The sequence below is a fragment of the Nomascus leucogenys genome, chromosome 4, assembly GCF_006542625.1.
Source record: "Nomascus leucogenys isolate Asia chromosome 4, Asia_NLE_v1, whole genome shotgun sequence".
In the NCBI taxonomy this organism is placed as follows: domain Eukaryota; kingdom Metazoa; phylum Chordata; class Mammalia; order Primates; family Hylobatidae; genus Nomascus; species Nomascus leucogenys.
Genome location: NC_044384.1, coordinates 56,647,246 through 56,665,489, shown reverse-complemented (window position 1 = coordinate 56,665,489; position 18,244 = coordinate 56,647,246). Strand labels below are relative to the sequence as shown.

General features: G+C 47.7%; 1 protein-coding gene across 2 annotated transcripts in view; it reads left to right on the top strand.

Moving 5' to 3' along the window:
- The window catches only part of CABLES1 (Cdk5 and Abl enzyme substrate 1), a 124,650-nt gene that overhangs the window by 74,101 nt on the left and 32,305 nt on the right, over positions 1-18,244 (top strand). The window contains exon 4 of one of the 2 annotated variants that reach the window (XM_012506295.2): positions 4,880-4,957. The exons of the other annotated variant lie outside the window; for it this stretch is intronic. Coding sequence (XP_012361749.2) covers positions 4,880-4,957 — 78 coding nt within the window. The remainder of the gene's footprint in view (positions 1-4,879; positions 4,958-18,244) is intronic. 2 annotated transcript variants of the gene reach the window in all.

Below are 18,244 nucleotides of genomic sequence, written 5' to 3'. Positions count from 1 at the left end.
AGTGCTCAATTGCATGCCATTCTGAGTAGCATGGTGAAATCTCTCGCCCTCCGGCTCTGTCTGATCTGGGACATGAGTCAGCCCTTGGTCCAGCATATCTACACGGTCTCGCTACCTGCCCTGTATGAAATGGCTGCAAAGGGAAAAACATAGTGCATACAGGCGTCGTGCTATCTGTGGTTTCAGGCATCCCCTGGGGGTTTTGGAACACATCCCTTGTGGATAAGTGGGGACATCTGTATTTACAAATAAGGCCACAGCCGCAGGTACTAGGACTTAGGGTTCCAACATGTCATTTGGGGAGCACAGTTGAACCCCCAACATCGGCTTTGTAGGCATATTCTTTCTTGCTTCCTGGGCGTGGAGGGAATGAACCACAGAATTTTTGCATGTGTGCCTAGTGCCTAATACAGACCCCTGGGCTGTGGACACCCCTGGGCTGTGTTTGGGCTTCACTATATTCACCGCCCCCCCCCCGTTACTGCAGATGTGATTTTCTTTCCTCTGCCTCTTGGACTTGGTTGCTTGTTTTTATGTCCTTAAGAGAATATTTCTGTTGTAATGGAACATTTCACCTGTAAGAGATGAGACCTTCTCACAACTAACAGAGACTCCCCAGGTGGCTGGAAATAGAACAAGGCTCCGGTTTTTTGGCAAAAGAGGAAATACTTGAGGATCATGGCTGGTCAGAGACATTGCCTTTTTAGACGTCGCCAGTGCTGGGCTGAGGGGGTAAAAGCAGATTTGGTGAAAAGTGGCCTGTGGTGCTCTGTCACCTGGGGGGGGGGGGTGTCCTTGTGCATCTCCTGGCTGTTCTGGACACTCAGCGTCTTGTGAACTAACTGTGGCTGCGGAAGCTTTGTGGTCTGAAGCTGCAAGATCCCTCATACCAGAAGCACTTTCCTGAGAGCATGGCAATGAGGCTACGTGACGAAGAAAGCTGGATGGGGCTCCTTCAGCTTCCGAGCTCTCATGAGCATCCCTGGAAGTTTCAGGAAGCATTGTGTATCCAAGATGCTTTGTCCATGTGGGCTATAGCCCCAGGGAATGTTTTCCTTTGCTATTTTTTTCCTCTGGCAGATGTTCATGTGGAAATGTGACCTTTAATTCCTTAAAGATCCATCTCCCTGGAATTAATTCCTCTTCTGAAGTCATAATCTTTCACGTAATATTTTCTGATCATCTCAACTCCAAGTAAAGTGTTGTATGTCACAGGTGGGGGAAATGATTTGGGCTTTTTGCATGCCATTTGAGTGTAAGAGAAGAGAGCCGCCGTGTTTGGAGGCAAAGACAGGAGGGTGGGCAATGTCTGACACTGGAAGTGGACTGTGCTTGTTGGTTAAGTCATCTGATTGAATTCTTTCTCAGATAATAGAGGTACCTTCCAGGAGGCAAACATCTGATTCTCTTCTTGTGTATCTCCATTACCATGGACGTTTCCCTCATGTTTATCAAGAGAAAAGCTGCAAATTCACATGAAGCCCACAGGTTCTAAACATAACGGTTGATCACACGGGACCTGTTGTCAGAACCATGCTGTTCGCGGTTTCCCAGCGTAAGGAGCCAAGAAGATGGGAGCCATCACTTGCTGCCACTTGCCTGCTGTGGTTCATGCCTGCAGTCCCTCCCAGATGCCAGAACTACTTCCGGAAACACGTATGATGTGTTCTTGGAAGCTCCATTGGCAAACCGGCTGCAGAGCCTCTGTGCGGGTCTCTGCTGTGAGTTCCCCCTCTGGCCCCTGCAGAAACTGAGGGTCCATGAAATGATTGGAGAAGGGAGGGGAAGGGCCCAAAGATGTGACACTCCCTCCTCCTCCCTCTAGCCGCTTGATACTGGCCAACCAGGGAGGTAGCAACCCTACTGGAATTGTTGAAACAGTCCATATTCATAGTTGCTAAACTTGACCTATGTGGTAAAATAACATGTTTTTCTGGAATGAGTGGCATGTTTTCAGCCTCTCCTAGACATAGTGGTGTGGACCACCCAGAGGGAGCCCTCACTTAATAGAAGAAGCAGCCCATTTACTGATAGGCACCTTGTGGTTGAAAGATTGGAAAGAAGACTTGGATTGCACTTGCATTTATATTCTCTCATTTTCTTGTTCTATTAAAAACGTCCAAACAAATTTAGTGTGTGGGAAGGAAGGACACCTTAGCATGAGTAGTGAGGAAAATGCAGCATTGCTAAGCCGGTGGAGTTTGCTCAACACATTCCTGCCACTATGTTGCAGAGGACATTGATGCCCAGTGACATATGAATGAGTTGCTCCAGGCCTTTGTCCTGGGTAGATGGCAGGGAGTGGCAGTGAGTGTGTGGAGAGCCTCTACCCTTCCATCTGGGAAGGGGTCCAGGCTGAGCGGGCCTCCCCTGGCTCCAGCAGCTCCAAGGTCAGGGGTGTGTGATCTGTCACCCTCTTGCCCCTCCCTGCACTGGGCATGGTGACCCACAGGCCAGGCTGAAAAGCCGGCCTAGAATACCTGGATGTAGGCAGACTTATTAGTATCCAAGAAGTCCATGGGTACCCAGTCACGTCCCCAAGGGGCAGGCTTTTCTAGTAAGGTTTAGGGAAGAGCATTCTTAGCGGTAAAGAGCTCAAGTTGCAATCTCCACCCTGCCCCGCCTACTGGTGCATCTCCTTTGGCACGTCACTGACTCAACCTGCCTCATCAGTTAAAGCAATTAGAATTTGGCACGTAATCAATACTTAATAAGTATTGGCTGTTATGTCTCTGTAGGTAAATTTACAGGGGCATTGCAGCATAAGAAGCTCTGTTGCTGGGCTCCATGCAGGCGAGCCCAAGGAGCCTGGCTGGTGTTCAGCAGGGTGTGCTCATGATTCATGTAACCCCTGGCTCTTCAGGCCTTGACAGTCCACTCTGGACATGATGCTCTGTCCTTGACAGTGACCAGGGTGTGGGCCTGTGGTATCTGATGAGCAGCATCTCCCTTCAGCAGCATCTCTGTGTACATCTCATGCTACACCGATGTAGACAGCCGTGCGTGGGGTCTTTCAGCTGTCCTGGCAGCACAGCCTTTCAGGTCTGAGCAGTCCTGGGTATTTAGCACAGAGGTCTGAAGAGGTTCTGAGTCCACGGACTAGGTGGAAATCCTGAATCCTAACCCAGGCAGCTGGTCTGCAGTAAAGATGGTTCATATTTATTATTGAGTGTGTACTGTTTGCCAGTTGTTCTTCTGAGGGTTCTCCAAGTATGGACTCATGCTCTTATAGCATTCCAATAAGATAACTAATTTTATCCCATTTTTTAGAAGGACAGAATGAGGCTCAGAAGCGTTAGTAAGCTGACCAAGGTCAAACAAAAGTGACAGCTGGTGTTCGAAGCTGAATGTGTTACTTTGGTCCCATCCCATTAACCACTGTGGATATGAACTGCTATGGAATTGACAACAAAAGTGTCAAAAGCCGAAAGTGGCTTTTGATTGCATAGGATGCCTGCAGCCCTGCCCTCCCATGACAGATACTCAAATGTTGCTGCTCTGAGGCCCACACTGCATTTCAGTGACATCTAATACCCATACATAGATGGAGGGGCCACCACGCACTAAACCCCTGCCTGGACTCACCCTCTAGTAAAAGAGGGAGGCAAATGATTAGCAGCGTGGATCACATCCGTGCTCTCCTGGACGTGTGAATGGGGAATTGGAGACAGCACCAAAAAGAGAACAAGTAACTCCATGAAGAGGGGCAGGAAACACTCCGTGGAGAGGGGGTACTTCTGAGCTAGGTTTGGAAGAATAAATAGAAGTTCATTAGGTGTTTCAAGGTGGGGCATATAGGCAGAAGAAATAGCATGCAAAGAACACAAGTATAAAACAGCAGGACTTTTTTTAGGGTGGGGGTGCTGTAAGTGCCTCAGCACAGGTAGAATGGTAAAATCGGGGAAATTCTGTGGGTGTTGAAACCGGAGAGACAGAAACCAGGAGACATGGCCTGGTTTGCCATGCCAGGGAACCGGACTACATCCCAGGACGATTTAATTTCATAGTTTTACAACAAAGTTGAAATCCCCAAACCCTGATGCATGTAGTAGTACCATTTGCCCTGGTCTTATTATGGTTGTCGAAGGAAAGGATGACAAAAGTAAATAAGCTTCCCCATATGATGTGCATGGACTTTGTGCTACAAAGAATGTTGTTTTTAAATCTCTTCCACTCATTTCTCCAGTTTTTCATCAGCAATTCCCTTTGGCAAAAGTTATTCTCAGATGCCAGGATAAGTGCTTTTGAGGGTTTTTGTTTTTGTTTTAATGTTTTTTTTTTAAGTGGCTTTTGATTGCATAAGACCATCATGTAGAACTGTTTCCAGTAGTATCTTTATAGCAGGAATGGAGGCTAAGACTGATTATGTAATTGTTCCCTTAATCTATTCTCAGAACCTAACATGTTGCCAGCAGATGAAAAAGCTAATGATCATAATGGCCTCTGAGTGTCTTTCCTGCTCATAGTTTCTGGCGCTATTGCTCTTGCATTGTTTACTGCAAAAGAGAAATCAATGGTTTAAATGTGGCATGACTGCTCACCCAGCCTTGGCCACCCCGAACTCAGCTCTGTCTGCTCCCTCTTGCATGTGCAGCCCACAGCAAGCAGGTCTTGCAGGAGAAGGGGTGCAGGTGTACTCATTAGTGACCCTTGCTGGTGTCTCACATGTTAATATTGGGATGAGGAGAGGCAGCCCACTTCTGCCACGCTGGGGTTGCATTTTGCAAGGAGAGCAGAATACCATCTGCCAGAGGAGGTGGTGGGAGCGTGCAAATACTGCTATGAATGCCATGAATGCTTAATTGCTATAGATTTTGTTTTTTAGTTTGAGTCTTTGCATTTAGTGTGTTTGTTGTTTGTTCTTTTTTTTATTTTTTAGAATAGTCCTTATCAGTGGCAGAAGATCCTTCTGTAGTATATTTTCAGTGCTGCCGTATCGCGACAGTACCCAAGTCGGGTATGTATATGCATGCATGCTTTGTAGTTCTCTGGGTGAAAAGTTCTCACACCAATGTACATAATGTGGCCATCCTTTCCATTTTCAAGAAGTTGCCTTGCTTTGACACTGCAAATTCAGTATTTGTACACTGGAACAATAAAAAGATGTTCCACTTTCTTTTCAGCCAGAAAGCTTCCTCGTTGTGTGTGTGCATGTGTGTCCCCATCTTATTGCCTGTTCTTTCTAAATCTACATTTTGTTACCTTATCCAATACTTGCTTTAGCAAGAACATTATGGGGCCCACCATATTCCACAGGGCCATGCCAATCTTTGGAAAAAAGGTAGGTCAAGGAGGGAATTGGAACAAACCCTGTGACCATCCCACCTCCTTGCATCTTGGGCTTGGGGTTGGAAACTGACCAGCAAGCTGGAGCTGCCACCACAGAGAAACATCAGAGCAAAAGGGTTCCAGGACCAGAGATTAGGTAACTAGCTACAGGCCAGAGGAATGCTTCCCTGTCTAGATCAACAAGCCCCTCCTTTTACTCTGAAAAAAAGTAAGTACCTGAGGGTCTGTCCTTGCAAAGCCTCCGCTCTTCATCGCCATCCCTGAACCCTGTGTTCCTTCCTCCTCATGCTCCTTTTGCCTTTTCATGCATCCAGTGTCTGTCATCAGGCTGCCGCCGGTAGCAAAGGCAGGACAGTTCACTGCATAAGATGTCGAGCATCATGGGATGTTGGCTATGGCGTCTGGTCATTGTGCCAGCCACACCACAGACATGTGACCACTGTCCCCAAGGAGGGCCGTATGGCCACTGGTGCTGATTCGCCATGTGTTCATCTTCCACTGTCTCCATGAGCTCTACCCCAGGCCTTCCTGCTCACCATGACCTCCCCTTTCCCCTATAGATGTGCTAGACTTACAGCCTGTTCGATTCACCATGGTCCTTATCTGCACTCTTCATTGTCAGCTCCATGGGACAGAAAACACATCTTTATTCGTGGAATCCTGACTCAGTCATTGATGAAATGTGTGCCTTAAGGAGTGATCGTCATGGCAGTGTTTGTTAAGCACACACTTTGAGCTGGTCTTTTTCATTATTTACATCCTTACAGCCAAACCTTGCAAAGTAGATGCTCTAGAAAAAGTAGCAGCAAATCCTGCAGCTCGGAGGTTTCAGGACCATCTAGTGGCCAGCGGGCTGCCCAGAGAGATGTTGTGGGGCAGCTTTCTTCGCCTGACCTACCTGCTGTGGCCCCGGTTCTGGCTACATTGGAAGAGCAGGCTCATTCCTTGACAAAATTAGCTCATACCAGCTCACAGACCTGGTGTGACCCCAGAGGCCAGTTCATTCATCTTATTACAAGTAGTAGCCCAAAGGCCCAGAATGTTTGAGCGTGACCAGCCTGGGCACACACCTCCAGGGTGTCTGTATTATCAGTAGCAGGCTCTTTGCCAGTAGGTCCTCTCCTGGCCAGAGCTTGGATGGTACTGTGGCATCAGCCTCGTTTCTCTGGGTTTCCCTGGCTGACCTCTCTGATTGACACATTCTTTCCTTAGCTTCATCTCATTCATTCATTTAGTGAGTGCTTGTCATGTGACCAGGTGCCCGGGACAAAGGCAGAGAAGGATGGATTGGGTTCCTGTGCCCCTGAACTTAACAGCTTAGCAGGGAAGACACACGATTAACTACAACTTTTTTTTTTCTTTTTTCTTTTTTTTGAGACGGAGTCTCGCACTGTCACCCAGGCTGGAGTGCAGTGGCGTGATCTCGGCTCACTGCAAGCTCCGCCTCCCGGGTTCATGCCATTCTCCTGTCTCGGCCTCCTGAGTAGCTGGGACTACAGAGGCCCGCCACCACGCCCGGCTAATTTTTTTGTATTTTTAGTAGAGACGGGGTTTCACTGTGTTAGCCAGGATGGTCTCGATCTCCTGACCTCGTGATCCGCCCGCCTCGGCCTCCGAAAGTGCTGGGATTACAGGCGTGAGCCACCGCGCCCGGCCATCTACAACTTTTAATACATGCCGGAGATACCCGGTCAAGCAATCCTTGAATCTTCCTGGCTGAAGACTCATTCTGTTTCTTTAATTTGGCCTCTCCACACTTGTCTTTGAAGTGTCCATATTAGTTTTATTCTCCAAGGTCTGGGGTAAGGTACCCCTCACTGTGGTACCCAAGTATTCATCCCCATTTTGTAGATGGCATCACTGATCGATCCTTAAGAGTTGAAATCTCAAACATCAACTTTGGGCCAGAATGGGGATTTAATCGCCAGTCTGTTCAGCCGTAAGTTTTTCCATGACCCACACTGGCAGACAGGCAAGATAAGTCCTGTATCTGCAGAAACCTTGCTGTGAAGTGGAGCTTTTCTGATAATCTGCCTCCAGAGGTTAACTGCAGCTCCCAGGAGTGAGTGGATCCAAGGTTTCCAGCATGGCACCTGGCATGCAGAGAAGTGCTAGGGCCCAATCAGCAAGGACCCCATATTTCTGACAGTAAAAAAGAATCACTGTGAAGAACTTTGGAGATTTAGAATTTTTATTACTTATTAGCTTCTGTGAGCTTCCATTGACTCCTCTGTAGAATGGGGAAGTTACTACCTCACATCATTAATTTGAAGATAATGGCATTTCTGCAAAGCCAGTAGGAAGTCGTTTTAACTTAAATTACTCAGGAAGAGGGCACTCAGACCATCTCCATTGGACATCCTTGTGGATATGCGTGGCCATCCACTCTTTTCAACATCTCAGGGAAATGCTAGGTGGCAGCCAGTTGGTGCTAGGAAACTGTCTGTTCATGCCTGGGTCTCTTTGCTGCTTGGGAAGGCCTCCTGTGTTGCAGAAAGGGCCGCTGCATAGGGTGTTCAGCAGATTTGGCTGCTCTGTTGGCCCTGGACAGAGAAGCAAAACGGGTGTGTGGGATCCCACCTTTTACATCCTAGGTGTGAACAGATTCAAATCCACTATTCTTCCAGATTTTATAGATGAGGAAACCAAGGTGCACAGGAGGGATTTTTTTGTTTTTTGTTTTCATTTGTTTTTGAGACAGGATTTTGCTTTGTTGCCCAGGCTGGAATGCAGTGGCACAAACATGGCTCACTGCGGCCTCGAACTCCTACACTCAAGCCATCCTCCCGCCTCAGTCTCTCAAGTAGCTAGGACTACAGTTGTGCGCCACCACACCCAGTTAATTTTTAAAATTTTTAATAGAGATGAGATCTCGCCATGTTGCCCAGACTGGTCTCAAACTCCTGGACTCAAGTGATCCTCCTGCCTTGGCCTCCCAAAGTGTTGGGATTACAGGTGTGAGCCACTGTACCCAGCTAGAAGAGGATTTTTTCTGTAACAAAAAAAATCATCAGGTCCTTTGTCAGACCTAACAGAAAAGAACATGTTTGTTTCTGCAGCACAGTCTACCTCTGTACTCACACAAGAAACTCTGAGCACAATTCCAAATATCGTGATGGAGCAGCAGGATTAAGAAGCAGAATGCTTTTTAAACTTTTCAATGAGCAGACATTGTATTTATAAATAACCCACTTACCATAATTATGATTTTTAAATTTTTTTTGCTAATTGGGAAACAACTATGCTCAAATAAAAAGTTACTAGTAAGTAAATGCTAGTAAAAGTTTACTAGTAAATATACCAGTAAATATATACACATACATATGTTAAACAACTTCAGTTCATGTACATATTAACTAATACCTTTCCACAGTGGAAAATTCCTTTTACGCTGAAGCTCTTTTTGTGACTGGGACGTAAGTCATAGAATTTCAAGGGTGGAAAGGCCTTCCTGCTTCGCAGCTGAGGCACAGCGGGGCGAAGCTCGCCCACAACCCCCTACCTGGCAGAGTCAGCAACACTGGAATTCAGGACCCGGTCTGCCCCAGCCTGCTGGGCCGTGCTTTCTGGCCTCCGTGTTTCCATTATACTCACGCACATGGACCCAGCCCCATGGGCCTGATTATTCCAAACAAGCACAACACCCCCGCCACCTCACCGATTAAGGGGCATAATGTACAGCTCCAACTTCATCACAAGAAAGTTGTAAAAACAGGAAGCTCATAGTTCATCTGCTGGGTACTTGAGCCTCCTTCCCATGGAAAGCATCTGTCACGGTGGCCTGATCTTTCTGGGGTTGTTTTCTGGCCACTTGCACTGCACTCAAACTTCCCAGCCCTGCCTCCCACATCCTCACTTGTCCTGCCTCCCACCATGGCCTCCACATTTTGTTCTTGGTTTTAATTTGAACACTGATTCTGGATTCTGACATTAGTTGATCAAAGCAGACAGACCAACCTTAGGAGGGCTTTCTATAATACTATCTATTCATTCATTCTTTTATGCATTAGGTCACTTGTTCCGCTCCCAGCGAATTAAGGCCCTGATAGAGACTGAGGAAGGGGTGAGGAGGAATGAGTTACCAATCCAAGACAATGGAGGGTGGGCAGGGAGGCACTGGAGAACACTTGAACTGCCCACAAATCCTGACCAACACCCACATTTATAGTAAATGTACATACAGTCTTAAGTAAAAGCAAGGTGTTTGCTATGTAAAGTTGCTTTATCCCCACCACCCCCCAAGTGCCTTGCCATACCAGCATGGCACCTATGTGGAGGTTTAGGGGCTACGACTGTACAGCAGAATTCACTCACCTGCAGCCTGGTGAGCACCTACTGTTTGCTGGGCACTGCCACCCTGCCTTGGATACACTGGTGAAAGAGAAAATGTCTCTCTGTGTGTGGAGCCTACTCTCCGTGCCATTCCTCTGGTCCTCTGTCTCAGTGAGAGACGGGAATAAGCTAGTAAACCAATCATCAAACAAAATAGCAAAAACATTGCATCCTAAGCAATGTCTGATTAGAGCAGAGGAAGGAGTTGGGTGAATTCAGATGGCAGGATCCATTGTAGTGCCCAGCGAAGGCAATTCTTCAGTTAGACTTGGAAGCGTGAGACCTTAGAACTTGAGAAAGGATATTGCATCCTCAGCGTTGACTTCTGAGGATGCCAGCGGATGATCCAGCTCCCCGTGAACTCTCAGGCAGGGCCTGCCCTGTTGAGAGATTTAGTGATGCCGTATTCAACCTGGAGTCCCATTTTGCAGCCACACTCAGCGTCCAGACCACTGTAGTGAGGGGCAGGGGAGAGGGCTGGGGACAGGAGTGAGCTCTGACATACGGGTCCATCACTCAGCCCTCCTGAGTCTCAGACCCCTTATCTATAAAATGGGGATGTTTAACCAGACACTACAAGGATGCTGTGAGTGCAAAAGGTTGTTCTCATTCTTGTCAGTGCTGCTGCTGCAGAAGCAGTAAGCTGTGTTGAACAAGGAATTTATGAATGAAACACACTGTCCACACTCCCCATCTGTCAACAATCAGCAACTTCTCAAGCGCCTACCTGAATATTAATATTCATTGAGTTTATTAAAATTGAGATTTTTTTTAAATAGGCAGATCTGGTGGCTCCTTGCCACTGTATTGGGCACATTTTTTCCTGGTGTGGGCCACGAGCCTAGGGGCTTAATCAGCGTGGGCTTGGGAACACTGGAAAACGTGTGGGGTCATTTTGCATGCCACCAGGTTTAGACCAAGCTGATAAGGGATCGGCCCCACGGTGATCTCTAGAGCTGCTGCTTGAAGCAGACTGCCTGAGTATCTAACAACCACCGCAGTCTCCAGCATGCTCTTCCCTACCGTGATGTATGGGTGTGGATATTTGAGAGAAGAGCACATTTCTCTAGGATTAACGAAGGGTGCAGTCAAGCATGTGTGTGAACGTGATAAATAGAGCTAATAATAGAAGCTGATCCTGAATAGTGCTTACAATGTATGGCATCCCAGGCGCTGGTCCACGTGGCTTTGTATACGCTCACTCATTTCATCTGCCCAACAGCCTCTTAAGGTAGGTGCCAGTATTACCATTTTACTTGAGGCTAGGGGTCGAGAAAGGCTTAGCAACTGCCCAAGTGGTAGTAGGTGGGGGCAGGCAGTGTGGCCGCAGATCTGCCGTGTTGTGTTTGCTGCTGTGGAGCTGGTTCAGCCCGGGAAGCTGGAATGCACACTTGAGAACCAAGTGTGTTTCCCTTCATAATCACGCCTTTGGGGCTGGGCGTGCTGGCTCGGGACCAGTACAGGCAGGCAGCACTGGCTGACTGGTGTGCAGTTTGGTGAAGATGGAGCTTGGAGGTCACAGCTCTCATAGGTGTGCCTCACACGGGCTGCCCTCTGGGGACACCAGCTGCTGAGCTGATGGGTTATAGCTTTCCGAAGGCTTTGGAGCTTGCTGGTTCACCCTGCAGACTTGGATGCTCCCAAGGCAAATACCAGACATCTCTGGGTGGAGTCTTAAGTGAAAAATAATCTATGTAATTTCCCCATCTGGGTGTTTGTCTTTAGAATAGGAAGGTGTGTGGAGAGTGTGGAGCTGGTGAAATTCTCCTGGTGTCTGTATGGTGTTGATGCACTGGCTCTCTGCAGAGGTGTGGGTGTTCCTAGCTCATGACCCTGAAGTGCTGCCAGCTCGAATCTCCCTAGCACCTTTTCCCTGATACACCCAAGTTGCCCCCTGAGCACCTCCAGGAAGCAATTTAGGGAGCAGTAAGGGTCTTTCTCATGTCCTGATACCATACATGAAGAATGCTTCTCTTTGAGAAAGGGTGCAGCATAGTTGCATTAGAGGATTCCTAATCACAGTACCAGGCATGTCTTCACTTCACAAAAGGATTTGTGGCAGGGCCCCAGAGCTTTCTTAACTGCTCATAAAATATTGTTTGATTTACAGAGTTTGCTTGCATACGATAGGAAATCATCTGCTAGATATAATGAGATGCTTCTGATAACTGTCCGTCTTCATGTTCTTTTACTTTAGGAATTCAAAGTCTTGCCTGCAGCGTGAACCCCTAGTGGCTCTGAGAGACACAGAGGCTTGGAATAGAGGGTAGTGTATGCTCAGTGTCCTGAGTTGCAGACATTGGAGTCCCCTCTGATGGTTGGGGTGTGGGGCCGTGGTTTTCAGGTACCTTACAGGATTTCCAGGACAGACAGAAACCAGCACAGACAGACACCCAGGACCAACACAGTGACGGCAACACAGCCAGGACCCACTTACAGCCATACCCTGGGGCTCTTCCCATGGAAGTGCTGTTGACGCTGCCATCTGGGGGCCCCCACCTTAGGCTTGCCAGAAGTTCTGATCTCCCCAGGTGTTACTTCCACCTCCAGGTTTCCCATGAGTGCTTCCACTTGGCAGAACCTAGGCCGCCTGTGGGAGCCTGGGAAATGTAGTTTTTAACAGCTACATGAGTATCATGAGCTAGTCTATGGTCTCTGCCAGTGGTTCACCAGACGATCTCCCTGTCCCCAAACTGAACCTGGGGAGACTGAAGAACCCCAGATCAAGGAGAATTCAAGCCCCTGATCCAAGCCTGGCCCAGGAGGGAGCCCTCAGGGAACCAAGGATCCCTAAGAAGCTTAGAAGGTCCCTTCCTTCCCCATAGATGTGCTCCCATTAAGGACAAGACAGTGTCTAGTGAGACTGCATAGATGTCCAAATGGATTTACAAAGCCCAGGAGCTCTGGATTCAGCCAAGCCTAAATTAAAACCTCCTTTGTGGTCCCCCAGACTTAACAGAAACAGGGCCCTTGAGTCTCTGGGCTCGGCGCTCCTCTCCAGCCCTCTCTCAGCACAGCCCCTCTCAGCCCTAGCAAGCTACCTATAGTTCCTTAACGCATCAGGCTCTCACCTTTGGGGATACTCAGCCATCCCTCCAGGCAGCTTTCTCAGTGCCCCCCCAGCACCTGTCCCCCCACCCCCAGCTCCACTAAGAGCCCCTTCATGTCTCAGGGCTTATAATATACATTTTACCTTATTTTTCACTTGTGGGTGTGGATTGTGTCTTAATCCTCAAGGTATCTGCAGCACTGTGCACAGAAAGTAGTGGTCACTCTGGTTCTATGTGTTGGGTGAGTAGAAGCAAGGTTTCTGAGACTTCTGAGAATTGCTATGTTTATGAATATAGTGCTCATGTTTCTCTCTCTCTCTCTCTCTCTCTCTCTCTCTCTATATATATATATATATATATATATATATATGATTGCCCCAACAAAGGACAGCTGGACTTCTTCAGCATAAGCAAATGCATCTCTCAGGGTCCCTCAGCCTGGCACCTCATCCTTGAGGGCACCTCCATAAAAGGATGGAGCTGGATGGTTGGCCATAAGGAAGGCCCTAGAAGGTGCTAACAAGGATGAGCTGACATGGACCTCAGGGTCGTGCTTCTCTCCAAGTGACTCTGTCCCACCCACGGTGAAAGTGAAAGTTGCTAAGCCTGAAGTGACAAAAGAGGGCGTCGAGCTGCACCCAGATGCAAGTGCTAAGCCCCAGCGAGGCCCCTCCCACCCACTAGCCAGGTGACTCCCCCTGCATTAGCCTCGCAGCCTGTGCAGTTCTCTCCGATCACGAGTGCTGCACCTGCAGAGCCGCTTACAAATACTTGCACCCTGAATGTTAAGCCCAAGGATGCCAGGGGCATTTAGATAAGGTCACACTGGCTTCTGCAGTCTTTGCCCAAGCCCTGTTGGAATTCCCTGGCTTTTGGCTGGCAGGTTTACCTAGTCCTCTATCAACTCAGGTTGTCTGAACATCTCCAAACCAGCAGCATGTGAGCTACATGTAAGTGACACAGCCCCATACTGAGCAGGACATATTCAGATTGCATCTAGCCTAGGGTAAAAAGAGGGCATTTTTGGCTGGGTGCGGTGGCTCACACCTGTAATCCCAGCACTTCAAGAGGCCGAGGCGAGCAAATCACGAGGTCAGGAGTTTTAAGACCAGTCTGTCCAACATGGTGAAACTCTGTCTCTACTAAAATACAAAAAATTAGCTAGGAGTAGTGGCAGGCGCCTGAAATCACAGCTACTCGGGAGGCTGAGGCAGGAGAATCTCTTGAGCCCGGGAGGTGGAGGTTGCAATGAGCCGAGATCTCACCATTGCACTCCAGCCTGGGCAACAGAACGAGACTCCGTCTCAAAAAAAAAAAAAAAAAAAAAGGTGTGGTGGGGCATTTTTCCCAAGCTTAGTTCTGTAGAGAGTGGGATGCTCTATCCTGTCCCTGGAGCCCCTCTCTGTGTCTAGGGTGGACTGAAGCCCCTGCCTGCGTCCTCCCCGCCACCACCCACCCACACTCATCCACACACAATCTACTCCTAATTGCCAGGTCCTTCTGAAGCCCAGCATGGCCATCTCTAATCAGGTGCATGTGTTAGGAGGCTGTCAGGACTTACTGGCATGCATTGAATAAAGACTGGATATGGGTTGTGCCCACGCCTTTCAAATAACACAGATCCCAGAGTCCCACTAATCATTACCAGGGATAGATTGCATGGCCACTTCTGCTTGGGGTGGCCCTGAGCTAATTCATTAAAGGGTATGTGAAGTGGAAGATAGTTAAGGTAAAGGTAATGCCAGACCAAAAATGAGTTCCGTAGTAAGGAGCACTCTTCGTAGTCTTTTAACAGAGCTCTTCTGGTGAATCAGGAATGGGCACAAGTAGCCCATTCATCCCCACTCCCGCCAGCCACCTCCTTTGGTGCCTCCATTAGGAAAACCACAGCCCTTACCCATCCTTGCTATCATGTACCCGTGGGCACCTGCGGCCAGGGAGGCAGTGTGGTGCATGGGAACGAGCTGGCAGGCAGAAGCCTCAGTCCTGGGAAATGAACTAGCCTTACTGACCCCAGCTTCACTCATCCGTAAAAGGACTATAATGTCCACCTCAGGGAGATGAATGAAATAGTAAATAAAATATTATATGTGAAAGCTCTGAGCACCCTGACAGGCTGTAGTAGATATTCATTAAGCATTAGTTTCACTTCCATTTTTGTCCAGTCACAGAGCATTTTTTTTTTTTTTTGAGACAGAGTCTCAGTCACCCAGGCTGGAGTGCAGTGGCAGGGTCTTGGCTCACCGCAAGCTCCGCCTCCCGGGTTCACGCCATTCTCCTGCCTCAGCCTCCCGAGTAGCTGGGATTACAGGCACCCGCCACTACACCCTGCTAATTTTTTTGTATTTTTAGTAGAGACGGGGTTTCACTGTGCCAGCCAGGATGGTCTCGATCTCCTGATCTCGTGATCTGCCTGTCTCGGCCTCCCAAAGTACTGGGATTACAGGCGTGAGCCACCACACCCAGCCTTTTTTTTCTTTCTTTTTGAGACAAGGTCTCACTGTATTGCCCAGGCTGGAGTGCAGTAGTGCAATCTCAGCTCACTGCAGCCTTGACCTCCCAGGCTCAAGCGATCCTCCTACCTCAGCTTCCTGCATAGCTGGGACGACAAGCATGCACCACCACGCTCAGCTAATTTTTGTATTTTTTGTAGAGTCAGGTTTCACCATGCTGTCCAGGCTGGTCTCAAAATCCTGGGCTCAAGCCATCCTCCCACCTCAGCCTCCTAAAGTGCTGGGATTACAGGTGTGAGCCCCTGCGCCCGGCTGTCACAGAGCTATTATTTTGCTCTTTCTAGATCTACTTGAACTTAGCAATTCCCAGTCAGGTTCACAGTGAGTTTGTCAGTGGTGCAATTCTACAAACAATGGATTCACCTTGAAATCTGGTTTTATTCAGTCTTTTTTTCCTCAATAGTACATGTTTCTTAAAGACTATTTGAAAAATGTATGCAAGTAAAAGGAAGATAACAATTATTGAGCCTCACCTCCTAAACAAAGCCACCATTTACATTTTGGTCTATTTCCTTCCAGTCTTTTTTTTTTTCTTAATGCATACACTTCATGGAATGTGAGGAGACCATTGTTTTCCTTTGATCTTTCTTGCTAAATCCCACCTTTCAAAACAAGCCCATTACAGAGAAGAGGAACAGATGTTGCCCAGCTTTTTCACTGTAACTGTAACATCAAACCTTCCCATAGCTGTAAACACTCTTCTCAGATGAAGCTTGTAAATTATGCCATTTTCTGGGAAGAGTCCCAGCCTTTAAACCAGCTCCTTTTTCCTCAACTAACACTTGCCAAGGCCAGCCTGAATCTTTCTGCCTTTTATCCACATTAGTCACGGCCTTCTCTTCTCTAGTGTGGATTTGTGGTTTGGCTTGGTGACCCTCAGCTCACAAAATGAGTTGCAAGCAACTTTCTCAACTTTCCTAAATAGGCAGACCCCACTTAGTAAACAGCTTGTCCAACACTTCTATCCAAGACCACTTCCCTTCCCCTCGCTTTCCAGCCCCCATTGTGGGCTACTGTGCCACCACCATAGGGCCAGGAGTGGGAAATCTGGGTGCTGCAAAGGAATTTATGGATTTACATGTAGAGAGAGGGAAGCAATTGTGAAAAACAGGAATAGCTTAGGGGAAAGGCTCCTGGAGTCCTAAGAAGGAAAGGGAAGTTCAGAGAAGAAGGTGAAATAATATAAACTTGACCTTTAAAATGTTGCTCAGCCAGGGCGCAGTGGCTCATGCCTGTAATCCCAGTACTTTGGGAGACGGAGGTGGGCGGATCACAAGGTCAGGAGTTCAAGACCAGCCTGGCCAACATAGTGACACCCCATCTCTACTAAAATTACAAAAATTAGCCAGGCATGGTGGCATGTGCCTGTAGTCCCAGCTACTTGGGAGGCTGAGGCAGGAGAATTGCTTGAACCCAAGAAGTGGAGGTTGCAGTGAGCCAAGATCGTGCCACTGCACTCTAGCTTGGGCAACAGAGTGAGACTTCATCTCAACAAAAAAAAAAAATAAAAAAAAGTTCCTGACGGTCAAGCCTGGACCAGGAAACCAAGAGAGAGACTCAACTTCCTCCTATTTTTTTACCTTCATACACCCTCTGACCTTTTGCTTCTATGACCCGAGCTCTTGTTTTTGCTTTTGGGCTGATTCAGTTACATTTTAGGCTCAGAGAGCCTTGGGTAGGCTAATCTCCACTTACTGCATCAATGAAAAATGCATTCTGAGTTCCAACTTGCCAGCCCAGGAGCTTCTAGAGCACAACCCACTGGTGAGTGAGAGACTGCAGGTGTTGTATTGAGAACTAGTCCTAGAATTGTCCCTATGCATAAGGGAACTGGCACCAGCCACCAAGTGCTCTTTATTTCCTGAGACCTGGATGTGGGTTGGTATTTCTGTACACGTGGATCTGACCAGAAGAAAGTAGGGGTGAACCTAGTAAACTTGAGATTGGAGGTTATGTGAAATCATCAAATTAGATGATTCCAGCAAAAAGAGTTTCTGTGATGTGTGTGTAGGTTCACACCTTAAGATAACCATACTTGATTGTATGATAGTCGCAGGAGTCACTTACTACAGATGCATCAGAGACCATGTGATGAAGAAGATGGCTTCCCAGTGGAGTTGCAAGGTGCCTCTGGGGTGTGTTTTTAAATTGTCAACAGCTTCCACATGGTGTTTATATCCTTAGCTTTTGGCATTGGGGGCATTCAGATGAGGTCATCCACTTGGGTCCGTTTCCTGAGTGTTGATCATTCTGTGACACAGAGAACAGCGTCTTCTATTCTTAGAGCCTTCAAGCCTAAATGCCCCTTGCCTGGCTCCAGGCCCATGCCCACTTCCTCCCCACCCACTTTCCCAGAAAATTTTTGTTGTGGAAAATTACACATTCACAAATTGTGTTTCTTTCCTCACACCAAGCATATTCCCACACAGAGACAGATTCTGGAATGATCTCATGGATGACTCATGCCATTATCTGGCTATTTATAGGAGCTGCCTTTAGACAAAGATTTGGCCATAAGCTATGTTAAGACCCCTTCATTGTCTGCCAGTTGCCCTTGCAGGGGATGGCTTATCGATGGAGTCCTGAGTGGGAGTGGGAAGGGACTTCTAGACTAAAAGCTGCTTTTGACTTCACTTTTGTCCATCAACTGTGGACCGTGTTCCATTGTCTCTGAACTGTGGAGGCAACTTCTGCTTGATGCCAGCAAGCAAGCCTGGTCCAAGATGGAAGCTGCACTGTATCGGAAGGGCAACAAATGGGACTCTTAAGCTAAGGGGAAGACTTGTGTCGTCGACTTCCGGCCCGTGTGTAATCTCTTAATTAAAATTTTGCTCACAAGTGGTATTTCCTTTCCTAATCCAGCTTTCAGGCTTTGCTTTAGGTGCAGGAAATCTCTCACTCCTTATTCTTTTTGAAGGGTCTGGAAATCCTGTTAATATTTAATTGGCTTTTAAATTATTGACACATCAAAGTGTTCAACCTATTGTTGTCCTTTGAAGAGCTAGCACCTAGTGGAGCTCCTGGCAGGTGTTCCAAGTTCTTGGGCTTAGAGCATCATTA